The 22,201-nt window shown below is 39.0% G+C and overlaps 1 protein-coding gene across 5 annotated transcripts in view; it reads left to right on the top strand.

Moving 5' to 3' along the window:
- The window catches only part of TNIK (TRAF2 and NCK interacting kinase), a 397,128-nt gene that overhangs the window by 46,161 nt on the left and 328,766 nt on the right, over nucleotides 1-22,201 (top strand). For 2 of the 5 annotated variants that reach the window (XM_074190921.1, XM_074190920.1), the window contains exon 1: nucleotides 4,910-5,194. The exons of 1 other annotated variant lie outside the window; for it this stretch is intronic. In XM_074190921.1, coding sequence (XP_074047022.1) covers nucleotides 5,087-5,194 — 108 coding nt within the window. In that variant the 5' untranslated portion in view covers nucleotides 4,910-5,086. Of the gene's footprint in view, nucleotides 1-4,908; nucleotides 5,195-22,201 lie in introns of those variants that run through there. 2 more of the 5 variants (XM_074190919.1, XM_074190922.1) reach the window with 2 other exon arrangements.

The raw sequence follows: 22,201 nt of genomic DNA, 5'->3' as shown, positions 1-22,201 counted from the left end.
TCCTACACAGCTTGCATTAGAAGTTTGCAATTTTGTTGACCAAGGCAAAGGGCTGTTCAGGTTGAAGTCTCAGCAAAGGGCAGGTGGGGAATCTGAAGATTGATCACAGAAACTTCATGGTTTTCTGAAATACAAACTATTGTCATCTTCTGAAGATTTTCTTCACCCCTAGAACATCTGAGGTTCTGGAAGACGTGATTATTCATGATGAATTTCAATGGCATTCAGTGGATCTTTCTTGGAACCAATTCTTCTTGGCCTGGCTCTGATGAGATTTGTTTTTGGGCACATTCTCCAACACTCAAAATTTGAACTTCTTTTCTATCTTTTAAAAAAGTATGCATTAACTTAAATCTCATCTCTCTCTCTCTCTCTCTCTCTCTCTCTCTCTCTCCATCTCTCTCTTCTCTCTGTTTGTCTTTCTCTCTCGTATGAGTGTGTGTGTGTGTGTGTGTGTGTGTGTGTGTGTGTGTGTGTGTGTGTGGAGAGAGGGAGTCATACATTTTGTTTTGATAAAATAAATTTTCTTCAATATATACACCCAAGCCTCCTTGCAAAGTACATTTCCCAATCTTTCATTTCTTTGTTACTAAGATAAATGAGTGATTTGTTCATAAATGTTGCTAGTATGGCAGTAATATTGACTATCATAATATTCCAGAGTTATTCTGTCTCCCATCATTGACTTTATTTGCCTCATCCTCATTTGACATATTGTTCTTTGGACTCTGCTTTATTTTATTCTTTATCACTTCATTTGAGTCTTCCTGTATTTCCCTGAATTCTTCCTATTTGACATTCTTATAACACAGAAATAATCAATTATATTCTTAAGCCACAGTTTATTCAGCCATTCCCCAATTGTTGGGCACACATTTTGTTTCCAATTTTTGGTTATCACAAAGAATGCTGCTACTGGAGCCTTGATTTCTGAGTCTAATTAAAAATCCCCCACTGGTTTCTCATTTAGCTAAATGAGTGTGCACAACAGGATTTCCAAGTAAATTTGAATGGCCAATGTTATGAAAATATGTATAGGTCCAGTTTGAATCCTCCCTTAATTTTGCATTGATTTTTACTTGGAAAATCAGTACAAATGAGTCAGAGAATTTTTTCAAGGATTGCAATTTGCTGTAAGATGGAGTAACTGGTATTTTGTTTTTCGTCTTCTTAATTAATTTGGTCAGAGAGCTGCCAGTAAAGATGTAACTCTATTGATGACCACTGAACAAAGTCATCAAATATTTCCCTTCCTGCAGTAACTCCTAACCTAAACCCTAATGTAGGTGCTTTCCAACAACCTGAGTATTATCTCAGCACAGTTTCATCTTCTTTTCCTTCTGAACCATGGTGGCTGGATTGCATGTAGAGATATGTGGAGATCAGCAGAGGCTCTCACCAACCTCCCTGCTTCCATTCAAATGATGGTGACTTGGACTCATTCCATATGGAGCAAACACAATCTTCCCTGATCATTCCAATTCCATAAGCATTTATTAAGTGCCTACCCCAATTCTGGGCATTGTGCTAGGTGTTGAGTGTGCAAGGACAAAAACAGTTTTTTTCTCAAGGAGCTTTCTTTCTATTGGGGGGAATATATAAATACAGAGTAAATATATATATATATATATATATATATATATATATATATATATATATATATAGTAAAGACACAGTATTATGGAGGGGTTAGAGGAGGGCACTTATAACTGGGAAGAAGAGACACTCAATAGCAGAGCCTTGAAAGAAGCCCTGGCTTCTAAGAGGGAAAATATCTGGCACGGCAGAAAACCTTTACAAAGATGGTAGATGGCGTAGCACATGCGGAGAATTTGCAGATTGAGTACATGAGAGGGAGTAGTGTTTGGAAGCCTGGAAATGTAGCCAGATTGTGAAATACCAGAGGCCGGAGAGAGAGAGTTTATCATTTGTCTTAGAGGCAATAGGAAGCCATTGACAACCTTTCTGAACAAGAAGTGACATGGTCAGACCTATATTCAGGAGTATTGACTTTGAGAGCTATATAAAGGGTAGAATGGAGTGGAAAGGCTGGAGGAAAGGAGACCAACTGGGAAGCTATGAAGGAGTCTAGGTAGATGATCATGAGGGTCTGAAGAGGGGTGTGTGTGTGTGTGTGTGTGTGTGTGTGTGTGTGTGTGTGTGTGTGTGTATGTGAATGGAAGGGAGAGAGAGAGAAGGGTGGGCTAACGGCTCAGATATATTGATGGATTGGTGACTTTCTATACCTTGCCCTTTGGGTAACATTCTAATGAGACCATGTGATTGTTATGTTATGTTCAGTTTTCCATGGTCTACTTTATAAGGCTTTCTCCCATATCTGGAATACTTCTCTCTTTCTCTGTCTCTCTGACTCTGTCTCTGTTTGTCTCTGTCTCTCTGTCTCTATTTCTCTCTCTCCTCTTACTCTTAGAATTCATTCTACCCTCCTTCAAGACTCCCCTCACAGTGGGTGGTAACCTTCTATAGGTTCCCAGTCCCATCCACTCATTTTGTGTAACATTCCAAGTCCCTTCTCATTGTAGCACAGCATAGACTTCTTGAGGACAGGGACATTTTTCCTTTTTGCAATTTAATCCCCACTCCCTAGCAGAATACCTGGTGATTAATAAATATTGTTGTTGGTTTTTAATTGCATTGAATTTCAGAATGCAGATACAATCTTTTCAAATTTATACTCAATGATCTTAAGAGCGTGGGGAGGATTATAAACATGAAAGCACCAGTTATAGCACAACAAACAAATATGAAAATAGCTTTTATTCTAGCAGGAAAGGCTAATATGAAGGGATCCTGAGGCTTCAAAAGAAGCATTAAGTCAATATGTTGGAGGTAGGGTGACCCATTAAAATTTTCCTTAATTTACCTTTGTGTCAGGAAGTTACAATTTAGGAGATGACAGAGAAGAGAATTCAGTCATTCAGTTGGAAAGCATGTTAGGTTTCCAATATATGCTTGGAATTCCATCCACAAGCATTTATTAGGCATCTCCTTCTATGTGTCCAACATTATATTAGGTACTGGAGGTACAATAACAAAAATGAAAGGTCCTACCCTCAAGGGACCTCCAGTTTAACTTTTTTTTTGGAGTGGGGGGTGGGTGGCCCCCCCCTTTCCCCACCTTCCAATGGCAAGATTGAATGGGCAACCTTAGTTGGAATTTTCAGGGGCCTAGTGTGATGGGGAGAATTTCAGAGTCCTACTTTCAGTTGCCTCACCTCACCCCATAGTCATGTGGTACCTCTGCACAGCTTCTCCAAATATAGAATAATTGGCTGTTTCTTGATAGTCTGAGTTCTTTAGTAGATTCTTGTCAGAACCATTCTCAGATAGTGTTTTTAAATGCACAAAATAAAATATGCAGTATTACCAAGGTAGCCAATATATATACATATATATATATATATATATATATGAAATATAGATATATTTTTCTGTCATCTATCATCCATCCCTCTCTATTTATCTGTCTGCTATCTATCATCTTTCTTTCTTTCTTTCTTTCTTTCTTTCTTTCTTTCTTTCTTTCTTTCTTTCTGTCTTTCTCTATTCAAAATTCATGGATTCCAGGTTAAGAATTAAAGAAAAGAAAATTAACTCCTTATTTGATCTTAGAGCAACTTACGTTCTTTTTAGGTAATGATAATATTATCATGTTGATTGTCTGGACCCAGGTACTGTTTTTCCCTTTAGACTGAGATATTGAAGGCAAGGATTCTATTTTGATCTGTCTAACTGCCTCAGCATCCCATACAGTATGTGTACATAGTAAGCTCTTATTGCATATTTGCTGAATGGGAAGAAATGGCCCAGGTAGAAGAAATTTTTTTCTTTCTTTTTTTTTTGCAAGGCAATGGGGTTAAGTGGCTTGCCCAAGGTCACACAGCTAGGTAATTTGAACTCAGGTACTCCTGACTCCAGGGCCAGTGCTCTATCCAACGAGAAAGCATTTTCAAGGAGGGGTGAGATTGTTTTGTTTTGTTTTTTTCCTGGCTCTTTTCAGCGTGATTTAGTGGAGGGAACACTGGATTGGGGATCAAGACCTTGGTCCTTTGTCACCCACTATCAGTGTGTTGATAGCCCTTGACTTCAGTTTTCTCATCAGCAGAGCAGGAAGACTGGGCATGATTCCCAATCATACAGTACAGAAAGCACTAGCTTAGGAGTCAGAAATTCTATCTCTAAAACAACCAGCATAACCATGAGTAATCAGTCAGTTTATTTATTAAGCATCTATTGGAGCAGCTGGAGTCTTAATTCAAACCTGGACTTGGATAACTACTAACTATGTCCCCAGGAAAGTCACTTCATTTTCTTTGCCTCAGTTTCCTGATCTGTAAAATGAACTGGAGAAGGAACTGGCAAACCACTCCAATATCTCTGCTAAGAAAACCCATCTGGGGTCACAAAGAGTTGGACATGACTGAAAACAACTCAGCAACAACAAAATACCTATTATGTGCTGAGAATACAAAGTCAGAAATACTGGCTCTCAGTATCCTGGGCCCAGGAATCCTCAAATGCAAATGAGAAGGTTAGAAGAGCTTCCTCTGAGGTCTATTCCAGCTCTAAGCAGGATACTATGAGTTGACCTTAGAGGTCATAAGAAAATTTTCCTTTTCCTTTTCTTTCTAACACATGTAATTTTAAAGATGTGCCTGAATCAATTGATGAAAGAGAGACAATAGGTTATTCTGTTTATTTTGTTTCCTTTGTTGGATGAAAGTGCCATGAACATTGTTTTTATGGGAATTATCTTGTTGGGAGCTCCATTATCAGGCATCATGGTCATTTTTCCCCCTTCAGTCTTGGCCATGTGGAAAATTGGGACTCTGATAGAGCCAGGAAGGTACAGGCTTTGAATTAACTTGGATGTTTATGGAGTGTAACACACCCTGACCCAGAGCAATTATCAGAGGAAGGAAAGTTTAAACCAAACAACCAAGGTTTGTGTCTTAACTTCCTCCTTCTGTGAGATGGTTTTGTAGAGGGACCTCTAATTCAAAAAGGCTCCTCCCAAGAGGAAGGAGATAGGTGTATCATCCAGCCTATTGTAGTCCACCTGGAAATGATTAAGGGCCTACTCTGGGTAAAGGGCCAGAGTTACAAAAAGAACAACAAAAAGAAACTCTGCTCACAAAGACCATTATACTGGATAGAGAGAATGTCTACCCAGGTAAGAAAATACTGGCTACCTCCACAGAAGAGAGTAGGGATGACTAAGGGCATCAGGAAAGGTAGCCAGGAGGAGGAGGAGGTAGCACCTAAACTGAGCCTTGGAGGATGCTCAAGAGTCTCTGAGCCTGAGGGGAGAAAGGGGAGCAGCTTGGGATGGAGATGGACAAGGAGAAGATGCAGAGATGAGAGATTTTGGTTTTCCAGTGGTTGTTCAGATCCTTATTTATTTATAATGCCTAACTTCTGTTCATAGCCTCATCACTTTTAAGCCCTGGGGACTCAGACCTATTTGGAAGCTGTTTTTCTTTTCTCCTCAACTTATAGCTCCTCAAAGAGAAATATTAGGAAAAAAATCTATAGGTTTTTTTCCTTTTAATTCTACTTCCTTCAAGGCGACATATTGGGCTTTTAGAAGCTTGACTATGGACAAAAACCTTGGAATCTCTCTTTCTCTTTTTCTTTCTCTATCCTCTTCCCCCACTCCCTTCCCTTCCCCCTCCCCCTCCCCCTCCCCCTCTCTCTTTCCTTTCCCCCTCCCTCTCTCCTTTCCCCATTCTCTTCCCTTCCCCCTGTACCTCCCCACTCCTCTCTCTCCCCCTTTTCTTCCCCATATCTCTCTCTATTGTCTATCTCTTCAGTTACTCTTTTCCCCTCTTCCCTTCCTTTCCCCCCTCTCCCTCTCCTCTTTCCTTCTCCGTCTCTCTTTATCTCTTTCCCCCTTTCTCTCTTCACTCCCCTGCTCCTTTCCCTCCCACTCTCCCTCCCCATCTCCTTTCTCTCTATCTCCTTTCTCTCTATCTCTCTGTCTCTGTTTCTCTCTGTCTCTATCTGTGTCTCTCTGTCTCTAGGATATTAGAGAAGAATTTGATTACTTTTCTTTCATCCTAATGAATCTATTTGTCCTAAAATGACCCATTTGTCCATGGTTATACTGTCACATAAATCCTTAGTAGTAGATGGAGCTCATTTTATTATATATTTTTTTGCTGTGTTTTGCAGATATTATGGCTTTTTTTTTTTTAACAAATTAAAGATCTATAGTAACCTTGCTTTAAACCAAGTCTATTGGCTCCGTATTTCCAACAGTAGATGCATCATATCTCTGTCACAATTTGGTAGTTCTCACAATATTTCAAATTTTTTCCTTCTTAGCATGTTATACTGATCTGTGATCAGAATCTTGGATGATACTAATTATAATGGTTTTGGAGTTCCCATTTAAGATGGCAAAGTTGAATTGATCAATGTTGCTTGTGTTCTGACTGTTCATAGACTTGCTGTTCTCCCTTTTCTCCCCATCTTCTTGGGTCTTCCTACTCCTTGAGACACAACACTATTGAAATTAGGTCAATCAATTACCCTCCAATGGCTTAGAAGGAGTCAAGTGAAAGGAAGTTTTACTCTATATGGCAAATCTAATTGCTTTCTTATTTTAAGATGCTGTCACTGCAGCCTTCAGCTGCCACCACCAGGATCAGTCAGCAGCCATCTACATCAAGGCCAGACCCTCAACCAGCAAAAATATTATAGCTTACTGAAGGCTCAAATGAAGTTTAGCACTTTTAGTAAAATTAAAAATTAAAAATTTAGCAAAAATTAAATTTAGCAAAAGTTAAAAATTTAGCAAAAATTTAAAATTAAGATATATGAATTGTTTTGTTAGACATAATGTGATTGTACCCTAAATAGATTACAGTATAGTATCAACTTAAGTTTGATATGCACTGGAAAACCAAAATATTTGTGTGACTTGCTTTACTGTGGCATTGATTTTCTTGTGGTATTCTGGAACTAAACTTGCAATATCTCCGAAGTATGTCTATACTAGAATCGGTCAAGCAGACCAGAGTTCAAATCTCACCTTACAACTCTGGCATCCTAGGTAGACTACTTCACCTCTCTTGACCTTAGTTGCTTCATCTGTTTAATGATTTGGTTTCATTTGAATTCAAATGAATTGTTTTCAAATACAAATATCCCCAGTGATGGGGGAAAAATAAAAAGTCCCAGATCTCAACTTCTCACTGGGAGCTCTTCCATTCTAAATCTGTGATCTCTGGCTATGGAAAATGTCTGGTTCAAGTTGTCCTTTTGCCTCTAGAAAATGGTGGTTTATTCATCCCGCTCCTCTCTGTCTCAAATTGATTTCTGTTTAGCTACCGAATATTCTTTTGATATTTATTCTATTGCTATTTATTCTGCAGGTATTCGATCTGTAACTGTTTTCTCCCCATTAGAGGAGGGCGGACCCTTGAATTTAGTCTTTGTATCCTAGCAGTTAGTCCAGTCCCTACCAGCGATCCTTATGAAAGAAATGCTTTTTGATTCGATTGCATTTGTTGTCGTATTTATGTGATACTTGTTTCAATCCTTAACCAAATTGTACTTTACTCTTGATGAAGATATTAAAGCTATTTTTCTACACTGAGATTTGGTTTAGATGATTTCCCCCACCTGCCCAATCTTCTAAGGCCCCTTTTGTTCTATTATGGTAAATATTGGTTTCAAAGTCAGAGGACCCTGTTTCAACTGTCACTTAGTACTTTGTTGGGCAAGTTGGCTGGACCTCAGTTTCTTCATCTGAAAAATGTTGGCGCAAGTGGTTCTTCTGATCGTCAATGTTATATGAATCCATGTATCTTATGGATCTTCTAAAATCTCACACTGACAAAAACAGAGAAGTTTCATTGCTCTATGGACTACAGGTTGAGTAAGATGGCACCTTCCCTCCCATTTATAATCTTAGTTGCCCTAAACCCTGAAAAGTTGAATGATTTTTCTGGGAATAGTGTCATGCACCAGAATAAGAACTTGGCCAGTAGACTCCAGATAGAAGGCTAACTCTCATTCTCTCTCTCTCTCTCTCTCTCTCTCTCTCTCTCTCTCTCTCTCTCTCTCTCTCTCTCTTGCAAGACAATGGAGTTAAGTGACTTACCTAAAGTCACACAGATGGATAATTATTAAATGTCTGAAGCCAAATTTAAAATCAGGTCCTCTTGACTGGTGTTCCATCTACCGCACCACCTCACTGCCCCAAGGCTAGTTCTCCTGATCTTTCATGGTCTCCCAAGTGACTTCCCAAAACTTAAATTTGATCATTTTGAGAAATTTTGAAATAGAAGTCATTCCCATCCCCACTTCACAGCATCTATTATATGTTGGTTCTGATTCAAACACATTATTCACAAAGTTAATGATAGCACTTGGTAACTATTACACATGAGAGTTTCTGTTGCATTAGTTTATTTAGCTTTCAATTCAATCTGGGTAGCGTCTTTTTTATGTGTTTTTTTTTTGTGATCCTAAATTAGGATTGTTGGCTTAGTTCAGCTTGACCTTATAAGTGAGGGAAAATGAGTCTGTTAGAAGTCTTGGCAGTGCAATTTGGGATTTAAAATTTGAATCACACTGGTATCTTATGAGATCAAGTTGAAGCAGTGCTTTCTGAGCAGTAGGTTAGTTGGGGTAACTGGCCAGCATCCTAAATTCTTCAAACGGTTTCCAACTCCATTCTACTGATGTGTTAAAAAATGGGATGAGGAGATTGCCTCTTCTTGGTGCTGGGAAAGGATTTGGGTGAATTGAGGAAGTATGGCAGTTGGTTTCAAATACAAATATCCCCAGTGGTGGGGAAAAAATAAAAAAGTCACAGATCTCAAGATGACAGGGATCTGAGAGGTCAGTCATCTAGTTCAATTCTCACATTTTCTTTCTTTTGAAGAAAATATTTCAGGTGGTTAGGTAGTGCAGTGGATAGAGCACCAGCCCTGGAGTCAGGAGGTACCTGAGTTCAAATCCAGCCTTAGACACTTAATAATTACCTAGCTAAAAAAAAAAATTCCCCACAATTGGCTCTGATTAATTATTTTACCTTCTTTTCTAGTAAATGGAAACCAAGAGCCCCCAGCACCTCCTTTAAAGTTTCAGAGCCCTGGCTGACTGCCAAGTTGCCCTCTGGTTAAAAAAAAAAGTAGCAGATGCTGAGTGGTTTCCATGATGAGAGAGGCAGATTGGAGGAATTGGGTTGGACTGTGGGACCCAACCAGGGCTGCCAGAAGGGGAGCTTCTTAGGCCCATCCTGCCACTTCCCTTGGACTTTCATCTAGGTTTGAGTTCTTCCAATGACTTCTTTGGAGTCAGCTTTGCAGAGTCCTTTTTGGAAGCTGCTGTGATTATGATAGGGCTTCCTGTCTAGTAAACTATTATATGCTCCGTATGTAAGAGAGACTTTCTCCTCTTAGGCCAATGAAAATCTACTTCCTGTGAATCTAATGCTATTATTCTAGAACAGTTTGATGCCCAGTGACCTCTTTCACATCTCTTTGGGGGAAGCATGTTGGCACTTAGGCACTAACCTGCCCTTTGGAAACCCAGTAACCATTGGCAGAAGGTGACAGACTAAAGGACTGAGGAAGGAAAATTTAGAAAGTACTAATAGTAGAACCTCATTTATTTAGCTATCTCCAAAAGTTCCTAAATACAGTGCAACTTGTGTGGAAAAAAACCACAAAGGGGCAAAATGAAAGTTAATTCCACTTCCACTGATTTTCAGTGATTCTTCCCCCCCCCCCCCCCGTATAGCATGCCTTTTTATGAATTTCCAAGTCTTAAGTCAGTACAATTGCTGAATAGAAAGTAACTTTAGTGACCTTTCTATGCTTGCAAAGTTGCATCATAATCATTGATTCATTGACTCTTCAAGATTGGTCTGGAGACCCTTGTGGGCAGTCCATGAGGTCAAAACTATTTCCATAATCATTCTAAGATATAATTTTTAACATAATAAATATAGTTAAATATAATTTACTTAAACACACATTCTTTGGGATCTTCAGTAGTTTTTAAGAGTCTAATTGGGTTCTAAGAACAAAATGTTTGAGAACTGTTGGTGTAGAGGAAAGTATGTTGTACTTAGAGCTTCTTAGACTAGGCTTTATTTTGACTTTCATTGCTTCGTAGCTCTGGATTCTCCATGAACTTTGGTTTCCTCATCTTCAAAATGGGAATAAAAATACCTATTCCCCGGGTAGGGGTCATGTTTGGAAAATAAACCTTAAATACTGTAAGTGGTGCAGTGGATAAAGCACTGGCCCTGAAGCCAGGGAAGAGTCATCTTCATGAGTTCTAATTCTGCCTCACAATACGTAGTGGTTGTGTGACCTTGGACAGTCATTCAGCTCTCTCTGCTTCAGTTTCCTAATCTGTAAAATCAACTGGAGAAGGAAATGACAAATGACTCCAGTATTTTTGTCCCCGAATAGGATCACAAAGAGTTGGATGTGACTAAAGAATGACAACATCAACAAGTCAGTGTTGTCATCTTCTAGTCCAATCTCATCATTTTACAAATGAATATTCTTAGAGAAATTGCCCTGGATATACAGTACGAGTAGAATAAAAACAAAGTAAACAGTCATTAAATTAAAGGTAGTTGGGGAAAGAGTCAATAAAAAATGAGAACTAGTGAGCTAGAAAGAAAAAAAGACACTAGGCTCAAAGTTTGGACAATAAGCTAGTCAAGTTAGCAATCCACTTATGAAGGAGCAATCCTTTGGTGGTGGAACCTTTCTGCTTGGCTCAGGGGTCAGTTGGGATGAATGGTAAGCCGTCACTTGAGACATCCACTTGTATAAGTCCGTGTCTGAGGGATAAATGTAAGACTGCAGTATTTGCACATTTGAGGGATAAAGCAACTTCCAATCATCTAGAAGCTTTTGGAAAAAGCAGACTGTTCATTCTTTGACTCTGTACCCTTGCATAGGTACAGATTGGTCCCCTTTGGGGATCTTTGGACTTGAAGTATATAATCAATCTGATTTCTATGTTGACCATCTGGTGATGTCCATTTGTAGAGTTGTCTTTTAGGTTGTTGAAAAAAATATTTATTTTGATCAGGGAATTATCTAGACAAAATTCTATTATTCTATTCCTTGCTTCTTTGTACTCCAAGGCCAAACTTGCCTGTTATTCCAATTCTCTTTTGGATGTTTACTTATCATTACAATCCCCTCTGCTGAATGTGCCATCCTTTTTAGGCTTTTATATCTAGAAGATGCTGTAGGTCTTCATAGAACTGAATAACTTTGATCTCTTTGACCTCAGTGATTTAAACAGGCTTTTTAAACTGTAATGTTAAATATGAATTTAAACAAATATTTAGTCATTGTTGAAATTATATTCTAGTATTGCATTTCTTACCCTTTTATGAGAATTGCTCCATTTCTTCTGCTTGGAGTATGAAGTTAACTAGGTCTTAGGAAGCATTGATAACAATAAGGGTAATGGAGGTGATGGAATTCCAGTTGAGCTATCGATATAATTAAAGTACTAAACTCAGTATGGCAGCAAATTTCGACTACTCACCAGTGGCCTTGGGATTGGAAAAGATCAGTTTACCTTCCAATCCTAAAGAAAGGCAATATCAAGAATTTACAAATTACCAAACAGTTGCACTAATTTTACATGCCAACAGGGTTATGCTTAAGATTCTGCAAACTAGGCTTCAGCAATGTGTGAACTGAGAATTACCAGAAGAGTAGACTGGTTTTCAGAGAGGTAGAGAAACTAAAGATCAAATTATCAATATTTGTTGGATTATGAATTTCAGAAAAATCTACTTCTATTTCATTGACTACATCAACATCTTTGTGTGTCGATCACAACAGAATGTGAAAAATCCTCTAAGAGATAGGAGTATCAGATCATCCTTTTTGTCTCTGAGGAACCCTTTTGCAGGTCCAGAAGCAACAGGTCGAATGGAACATGGATCAAATGATTGGTTTAAGATTGTGAAAGAAGATTGACAATTGTTACCTTATTTATTTAACTTATATGCGGAGGATATTATGGGAAATGTTAGGCTGGATGAAGGAAAAAAAGAATTAAGGTTGATGGGAGAAAAATCAACAGTCTCAGATATGCAGATGACATTACTCTGATAGCCGGGGAATTAAGAAGCCTCTTGATAAGATTAAAAGGGGAGAGTAAAGCATGTGTAACCTATAATAGATTACTCACTGTCAAGGGGAAGAGCCAGGGAAGGTGAGGAGAGAGAGAAAAATGTGGAACTCAGAATCTTACAAAGAATGAATGGTGAAACTATCTTTGCTTGTTATTGGAAAAATAAATAAATTTTTAACAAAAAAGGGGAAAAAAGAGGAGAGTTTAAAAACTGACTTGATGGGCAGCTAGGTGGTGCAGTGGATAGAGCATTGACCCTGGTGTCAGGAGTTCAAAAAACTCAGACACTTAATAATTGCCTAGCTGTGTGACCTTGGGCAAGTCACTTGACCCCATTGGCTTAAATAAATAAAATTTAAAAATAAATACCTAAAAAAACTTGGCTTGAAGCTTAACATAAAAAAAAAGCCAACCAAGATCTTTGACTGGTCTCAATGCTTCCTGACAAATGGAGAAAAATGGAAGCAGTGTCAGATTTTATATTCTTAGGCTTAAAGATCTTTGCAAATGGTGACCACAGCTATGAAATTAAAAGATACTTGCTAAGGAAAGCTATGGACAGCATGCTGAAAACCAGAGATCAGCATGATGTTCAAAGTCCATACAGTCAAGGCAATGATTTTTCCAGTAGTAATATATGACTGTGAGAGTTGGATTCCATGGAAAACTGAACTTGTCCTAACTGATGCTTTCAAATTGTGGTTCTGGAAAAGACTTTTAAGAGTCCCTTGAACAGTAAGGATATTAAATAAGTCAATACTTAAAGAAATTAATTCAGACTAATTACTGGTAGGTCAAATACTAAAACTGAAACTTTAATACTTTGGTCCCATAAGGAAAAGACAGATCTAATTGGGAAAGACCCTGATATGGGGGAACATTGAAGGTAAAAGGAAAAGGGAATGGCCAAGGATGAGACAGATAGTGGTTTGAAAGCAATAAGTGTGAATTTAGACAGATTTGGAGAGACAATAGAAGGATAGAAGGACTTGGCATGCCAAGGTCCATGCAGTCATAGAGTCAGATTTGATTTTACAATAACAAAATCTTTGTGGAATTACCTTGAAGTCCTCATTATGAAAATTGTTTTTATTGCACTATCAGTTTCATCTGATTTAATCAATAGAATTTTTTTTAGGGTTTTTTTGTTTTAGTTTTTTTAGGTTTTTTGCAAGGCAGTGGGGTCAAGTGGCTTGCCCAAGGCCACACAGCTAGGTAATTATTAAGTGTCTGAGACCAGATTTGAACCCAGGTACTCCTGACTCCAAGGCCGGTGCTTTATCCACTACGCCACCTAGCCGCCCCTTGCCCCTAGAATTTTAAGATAAAGAGGAATGGTGTATCTATAATTGAGGCAGAGTTATGTGAATAACATGTATTTAGTATTCTATTTTTTGAGACCTACACTAACTAGTTTTGAACAATAATAGAAAGAACATGGATCAAATTTCATTTTCACATCTTGAGGAATTTCATATCTCAACTATTTGGCCCTTGAAAACACCAAATTTAAAGGTAGGACATTTCTTCCTTTGTCTGTTACCCAATTGGTTATCCATATTCATAAGTTATAAAAGGGAGTTACAAAAGACAAGGAAGGCATTCAGCAGAAAAATAGAAGACAGCTGCCCTTCAAATGCTTGGACCAACTGACACATCAAGTCCAGTTGTGATTTGTAAAGGTATGAACAGGATTTCAAATGGCATGTTGACAGGGCTCTGGGGGAAGGTGAGGGCTTGCTCTCATCCTCAGCTTCCCCTCTCCACCCTGCTGGCTGCCACATCAGCATCTTTGGAATGATGTGGGCTCTTAGCAGGAAACTGATTTTTCTCATTTTCTTAGACATATCTGCGGGAAGCCATCAGTCTGGAAGTCATAAACTCTGCCCAGTGAGTTGGTTGGTTGGCTTTCCCTTCATTGGTGGTCCCTTTCTGTGATCTGTCAGTAAGGGTATAGTGCTTTTGTCAATGCTCAAGAATATCTTTGTCTGTGTGTGTGTGTGTGTGTGTGTGTGTGTGTGTGTGTGTGTGTGAGAGAGAGAGAGAGAGAGAGAGAGAGAGAGAGAGAGAGAGAGAGAGAGAATCTAGAACCAGATTATAAATTGGTCAACAAAATTTGATGGGGAAGTGGGAAAACATTGATTATATTTAAGAGCATTTTCATCTTGGTTGCAGTTTTCCCTGATAGCTAGAAAATTCTTATTTCAGTACAATCTGGAGTCTGTTAGAATAGGAGTAGCCTGTGTAGGTGGAATTAAGAAGGGTTGACAAAGGCTTCCTGGAGAATAGGGAAACTTTTCTGCCAAGGGCCATTTGGATATTTATAACATTATTCGCAGGACATATCAAATTATCAACTTAAAAATTAGCCTGCTATATTTAGTCAGGCATTTAATCGAAAAGCTCCTAGATTTATTGAGTTTTGAATCCCAACTCTGGTTGCCTTGGCAGCATCAGACCACATGTCCCTGCTGTAGGAGGAGTGTTTTAGTTGGGGCTGAAAGGAAACCAAGCAGGTCAACAGTCAGAGTGGAGGAGGGAAGAGTTTTCCAGACATGGTAGACAGCCAGAGAAAATGCCTGGAGCTGAAAGATGGGTGTTATCATTTGTCTAAAGAGAAAACAATATTATAGGACTGGGCAGCACCTTAAGGTGTTGTCTTGTCCTACTCTTGCCTTCAAGCTGATGAAAGTCTAAACTACCCAGGCAAGATGACTGGCCTTGCTCCTTTAGGAGACCTCCAGGGATAGGAACTCCTCTACCTCCGTTGATTGTGTTTCTGTCTTTTATGCCAAAGATTTTGGCCATTGAAACATGTCTTAGAGAATGTCATTTTCAAAGTTAAGTTTCCTTGGATGAGTTAGGTTCAACTGTAATGAATATCACTAAGAGAAGAGTATCCCAATCTAAGAACTGAGCCCAATATTTCCAATATGTTCTAATCAAGAGTATCCATCAACTATCACTTCCTTATTCTTAGAAATGTGTAATATTTCAAGGCCTAGCCCTTTTCCTCATATCTAGCAACTAGTCAATAATTATCAAATGGATGGATAAATGAGGGAATTAATGGGAGAGGCATTTTGTCCTCTCTGATGACCAGGGACTCCCAGCCTATGGAGCCAGGAGTTTGGGGAGACCTGTAATCCAAGACGTTGTCAATCTGTAAACACACCAAATTGGATTATTATCATTATTTTCTCAAGTAACAGATATTAAATAGTAAAACATGAAAACTTTTAACATTAAAAAGAAGTCTTTGAACTTCCTTTAGACAAACTCCAGTATGTTTTTATTCTTTGTTATAAGGGATGGCCTCGTGATTTGTTTCAAAGCTTGTGGTAGGAGACAGCAAACATTGCCTTCTGTACATGTGGTTATCTCCATTTGGAAATGTATGATAGGAGATTGGGAAATGGACTGGATGCAGATCCCTGATATGTAGATGCTAAACTTTTAGCCTTCTGTCCATTCACAATCTGGCTCCAGCCTACTTTTCTTGGACTCTGTTGCCCTTCACAAACTTCTCACAGTGGCCTCACAGTGTTTTGTTTTGTTTTTGGTTCCATTCCATCACCTTCAGCTTGATGAGATTTGAGATGCACCTCTACCTCTTAGAAGACTGTTTAGGCTTTACCTCCTCTAGAATGCCTTTTCTGATCTCTTTGTTTTTTTTTTATTATAGATTTTTTTTCCCAAGCCAATGGGGTTAAATGGCTTGCCCAAGGCCACAACAGCCAGGTAATTATTAAGTGTCTGAGACCAGATTTGAACCCAGGTACTCTTGACTCCAAGGCCAGTGCTCTATTCACTGCGCCACCTAGCCGTCCCCCCTCCTGATCTCTTTGTTAAGGGATTCTTCATTTGGTGTTTGTGAACTGCTTCAAACATTTTTCTTAATTTAAATTTTTTAAAATTCAATTTTATTTTGTTTTCAGTTCTGAATTCTTCCTCTTCCATTTCACCCTCCACCACCCGTTGAGAAAGGAAGAAAAAAGAAACTCTTTACAAAAATGTTTCATCAAGCAAATGAAATTCCCATATTAGTCACACTCTCCACCTGTCCCCCCCCCCCCAAAGGAAAGCAAAGCAAAGAAAATATACTTCATTTTCTCTCTGAGTCTATACAAAAGAGGATAGCATATTACATCATGGGAGTGACCTTGCTTTTTAAGAATACTTGGATAACTGCTTTCAGTGTTAAGTGGGGTCTTCTTGATTTTGTCTGTATTTAAAAGCATCATACTGGGAAGGTGTCCATGGGCTTTATTTGGCTGCCCGAGGGGTTCTAGGTCATACATAAAAGTTAAGAATCCCTCCTCCAGCTATCATATTCTTATTGAGACCTTCAAGTATAATTTGAATTTCTAGAAAGCAAAATCTTTTTATTTTATTTTATTTTTGATTACTTAATTTTTCTCCTTTCCATCCTTCCCTCCCTCATCTCTAAATGTAGCAAGTAATTTGAAATAGGTGATTGATGATGATGATGCTTGACCCTCATTTTCAAAGACCATAACATCAGGGAGGTGACGCCATGACATGAACTAGAATTGGATTAGAGTGAGTGGAATGCTGTGCTAAGTCAAACTTTCTTCTCCAGAGCCATTTCATTCCAGTGGCCAGCTATGAATCCGGAGGACTAGAGATGGCCTTGCATGCGAGGCGATTGGAGTTAAATGACTTGCCCAAGGTCACACAGCCAGTAAGTGTTCGAGGCCACATTTGAACTCAGATCCTCTTGGCACCAGGGTCAGTGCTCTATCCACTGTCCCACCGAGCTGCCTCAATATAGGTAATACATTAAAATCATGAAAAACTCTTTTTTTAAAATGTCAGTTCACTTTGATGAAGTTCACATCATCTAGCATTTATTAAGAATCAACCAAAATGAAATGGCCGATACTCTCAAGGAATATGTTCTACTGGGGAAAAGCAAGAATACAGATAAAGAGGAAATGTATGCAAAGTAAACATGGTGTTTTTGGAAGAGGGAGAGCCAATAGCTATTGGGGATAGGAACCCTTTCCTCTCCCCTTCTTGAGTTGAGCCTTCATTTCATCTCTGTATCTTCAGTGCCTAGGATGATGGATGCCTTACCCAATGCAGATGCTCCATAAATGTTCACTGAATGGAGTTAATTCTGCTTGAATTTCATGGCAAAGACTGGAAGCCTTAGCTTGCTGGGACCCTGACTAGCTTCTTCAAGGGGTTGTTATATAATATGTGCAAGGGACTGGCTTCCCCATCTCTGTGACTAGGCAGTGAGTAGGAGGAAGTTCCATGCCTAGGTGAGACCCCAGAGGGGAGCCACCCTGTGTCTTTTCTGCTTCAGCCAGTGATGCTTGTTGTGATGGCAGCTGGGCATTTCCTGATCTCTTTGGTCATGTCCAGTACCTCTCCTAAAGTAGTTTGGCCAGCTCCTGGCCAAGAATGCCCAGGAATGCCTCTCTGAGACGGTGGCAGCCGGCCAGGAATTGACCAAAATATTTGTTGTCGCTAGAGCCACATTCAGCTTCGGGGCAGACCTTGCCTAACTTGCCAGACCTGGATGATTTCCTTGCTTTTGCAACCTGCAAAAAGTCCTCTGGGAGTAGGGGAAAACAAACCCTAGGGATGCCGAGGAAAGCACTAGCTGCCTCTAAAGGCAAGGTTAAAGTGGATTCCTTTGGATGACGCGGTTCCTAGAAATAGGACGACTTTGGATATCCTGGCAGGGAAGAAGGCCAAGTGGTTTTTATAGGAAGAGACGACAAAGGAAGGTTGGGAAATTTCTTTCCTTGAGAGAGTCTTAAAATAGTTTTCTTACTCATGGGTCTCTTAGGACAGTTTCTTACCTCGGCTCAGATGTAAGGAAACAGAGGAGATGACTGTTGGGACACCTTCGAGCCCTTTGATGAGCTCAGAAACATCCCCCTTATGTTTTTCCATTTTTCCATTCTATGTCTCAAAAGGATACCAAAAAAATCAAACCAGGATTTTGATCTAATGTTATATATATATAATTTATATATATATGTATATATACACACACACACACACATATTTGTGTATATATGTGTTTACACATGTATTTGTATATGTGTACATATATATTTGTGTGCATGTGTTCAGACACATATTTGTGTGCATGTATGTTATATCTACAGTTGTATAGCTTTGTGTATGGGCACACACATGTCTTGCACACACATGTATTTGCACATGTTTGTGCGTATGCACACATGTGTTTTGCATGTGTGCACATACATATATAAGTGTGTGTACAGATATTAATATGTGTGCTGCATTATATTATATTTGTGTGAATGCACATATTTGAGAGAGGATACATTATATTTTTACCTATTTGTGTGCATATGGGAGTGTGCATATATTAATGTGTACATATACAGGTATATATGTCTAGATATAGATATGTATATCTATCATCTATCTAATCTATCATCTGTCTATTCATCTATCATCTATCTGTCATCTATCTTTCCATCAATCTATCTATCAGCTATCTATCTAAACTATCATCTATCTCTCATCTATCTTTCTGCCTGTCTATCTATCTATCTATCTATCATCTATCTATCTATCTATCTATCTATCTATCTATCTATCTATCTATCTATCATCTATCTATCTATCGCTGATGTTTTTTCTGTCTAAGGCACCATGTTATTACTCAGTGAACTGACATTAATCAGGAAATGCACCTTCTTGAGTTCTTGCATTTGAAACAGAATTTCTTGGTCTTAACAATGGCTTTTATTTTTAGTCAACGAGGCCATGTTTGTTTGGTCTACCATATCATTTTAGTCTTGGTGATGTTTGCTAGAGCTTCTGTCAAAGTCCTTCTGGGATAATGCCTAATCCTTGTGACCCTGAGTTCTCTAAGGTTATGCCTGTGGAGGACAGGCTTTTCCCATGCTCTTGTGAACTGGAAAGATGAGAAGTATAGGTCTAGTGAAGAATTATCAATTTTTGGCTTAGAAATTACTTATTAGGGAATAGATTCTGGACCTATATATTTATGTCAGTTTTCTCTCTATTTTATATAGCTGAACTTTAAGTGATGCATGTCTATTTTATTTTATCTAGTTAATTTAATTTTATGTAATTTAATTTATGTAATTTTTATTTATTAACACTTCTCATTATGATCACTTACTTCCCCCTCCCCCCCTTAGTGATCAGAGGAGGGAGGATAAGTATTCCCTTCAATAAGGCTCGTCTTTTTTCTATCCATCCATGCCTCCCTTCCCTTCCTTCCTTCCTTCCTTCCTTCCTTCCTTCCTTCCTTCCTTCCTTCCTTCCTTCCTTCCTCCCTCCCTCCCTCCCTCCCACCCTCCCTTCCTTCCTTCCTTCCTTCCTTCCTTCCTTCCTTCCTTCCTTCCTTCCTTCCTACCTACCTTTCTCTCTCTCTTTCCCTGTCTTTCTCTGTGTCTCTGACTCTTTCCCTCTCTCCCTCTCTCCTTTCTCTGTCTCTGTCTTCTCTTTGTCTCTGTGTCTGTCTCTATCTCTGTCTCTCTCATGTCTCATTCCTTAAGAAGGCTAGAACTATCCTCTCTGTGCTGATATCTCTTCCGTGGACAGCTCCTGATCTCTTTTCTGAGCACCAGCCAATATCTGGAACGGTACCTCAGTGTTGGAGGTCTGTTTGGGCTCCTTTGCCTGTCACCCATTCACCTTGTCCTATGCATCTTCATTTTCCATCACCCTCAACTCTTCCTTCTTTCTTATCTTTCTTAGATTATCAGTAACCAAGGTTTGCCCATACTTACTTTGCCCTATTTCTCAAAAATCTGGAACTAGAAGACAAACTTAGACTGTGCCTACCAACTAATTGCATTAGCCAACCAACAGGTTTCACATTTTGATTCCATGACCCTTTCCCCTAGCAAGTGATAATAATTCATACTAACAATAATAATGGTAACAAGACAGTTTTACAAATTGGTTGTTGTTATTCAGCCATTTTACTTGTGAGCCTATTTGGAGTTTTCTTGGCAACCACTAGAGTGGTTTGCCATTTCCTTCTCCAGCTTTTTTTTTACAAATAAAGAAAGTGAGGCAAGTAAGGTTAAGTGACTTGCTCAGGGTCACACAACTAGCAAGTAACTGAGGTCAGATTGAACTCAGATTCTCCCAATTCCAAGCCCAGTTCTCTGTCTACTATGCCCACCTTGCTGCCTCATTTTACAAATATCTCAATTTATCTTCATAGCAACTCTGAAAGGGAGTACTGCTATTTTTTTTAACCGATGTAGAGGTCATGACTTCCTTGAAGTCACCCAACTCCACTCATGGATAGATCACTGAATAATCTTCAACTCATGGGAGCATAGATTTAGAGATGAAGGGGATTTATAGGACAATCTAGTCTAACTCCCACATTTTACAGATGAGAAAACCAAAGCTTGGAGAGATGAAATGATTTATCTAAAGTCACCAGTAGTGAGTATCAGAGATAAGATTTTGAAGTGAGGACTTTTGACTTTAGTTGTAGTGTTCGTCCACCACACTCCACTGATTCTTTCCTCAGACTCGAAATTCAGAGCTCTGCTCACTCCCTGACACTGTCTTTGGGTTTTGAGGTATTATTTCCCAACCTTGCTGCATTCTCAAATGCATTTTTCCTCTTTCCTAAGACACACAAGTCTTTCAGTGGAGACACACCTTATGGTGCTGATCAGACAAAAAACAACCAGTTTCCAAGAATCTTTTAAGAAATCATTGCTTCCCAAGGGTATCCTTCTTTTGAAGTACACTGTGCCTCATTTCCCCATAGCTCCTTTCCCATAACATAAAATTGAGATGATTGTGGGACCCACCTCTGATATGGGTTGGAATTGAGATGGCATGAGGAGTTGAAGGTAGGGAAAGATATTTCTTCCCTTCTTTTGTTTTGCTGCTCTGGTCCATGTCATTCTCTATTGAAGGCATCACTCCACAGTGTATCATTTTTTAATGTATGTATAAATTCATGTATAAATCATCAGAACCCACACAGACCATTTAATTCTGTTCATTAGACCTTGAGTAGACCATTATGAAATGAAAACAGTGAATTGTTGGGTAATGGAAATCTTTTCTATTCTGTGACAATATTCTTTCCTGAATTCTAACAGACATTGTACTTGGTATTCTCTGAATACTGGGTTCCTTGTTCCAAACTGCTTTTCATTCTATACTTCTACCAGGAGCTTCAGGATGTTTCATTTTTCCCTAAAAATCTCCCCACAGAAAAGAAAACTGGTGTCCCACTCGCTCATCATTGCTAATGACCAAGTTTACATGCCTCATTGCTATTCATGCACTCACCCAAAGATAGGTGACTTTTACCTTCAAATTGAATCAATGTATGCAGATAGGGAGTAGCTTTCTCTGGCAAATTGCTATTTTTTTTAACTTTAGTTGTCTGCCTGGTCATCAGAAGTAGAATCCCCTTTTCCATAATCTCTTGTGTCACCCTTCCCCTTAGCCTTTTGCCTCAAAGTCTACCAAGTGGTGAGTTCCATTGACAAAGCCTCTTGGAGAAACTCTTGGTCTGCTGCTACAGAAGTTAAGTCTGCTAGCATGACAATGAGATCTTTCCATCTGGAAGAAAGGACCAAGTTTCTGGATTATATGCTCCCGACTGCCAGGTTCTTGAAGAGAGTGCTGGCTCTCCAATCAGGAAGACCTGAGTGCAAATCCAGTCTCAGACACTTACTATTTGGGTCGTTCATCTCTATTTGCCTCAGTTTTCTCATCTGTCAAATGTGCAGGAGAAGGAAACACTCCAGTATCTCTGCTAAAATGGGGTCATGAAGAAGTGAACACATCTAATCAATTAAAGATCAACTACAACCTGTAAGATAGGCAGAGGGGAAAATTGAAATTATGACTTTGTCTTGCTCAAATGCTTTCTTCTTTCTACAGACTGATCCTTACAGTTTCAGTTCCCTTCTTCATGAAACCATATTGCATTTTATTGTGATTTCTGATTTTGAAACAGATACTCTCTAACCACTGACCTTTTAGTTTCTTGACTAGTTTGGTTTTGTCTCGG

Source organism: Macrotis lagotis, chromosome 6 (assembly GCF_037893015.1).
Source record: "Macrotis lagotis isolate mMagLag1 chromosome 6, bilby.v1.9.chrom.fasta, whole genome shotgun sequence".
Lineage (NCBI taxonomy): Eukaryota > Metazoa > Chordata > Mammalia > Peramelemorphia > Peramelidae > Macrotis > Macrotis lagotis.
The sequence above is the reverse complement of the archived record's forward strand: the minus strand, read 5'-3'. Positions and strand labels throughout refer to the sequence as shown.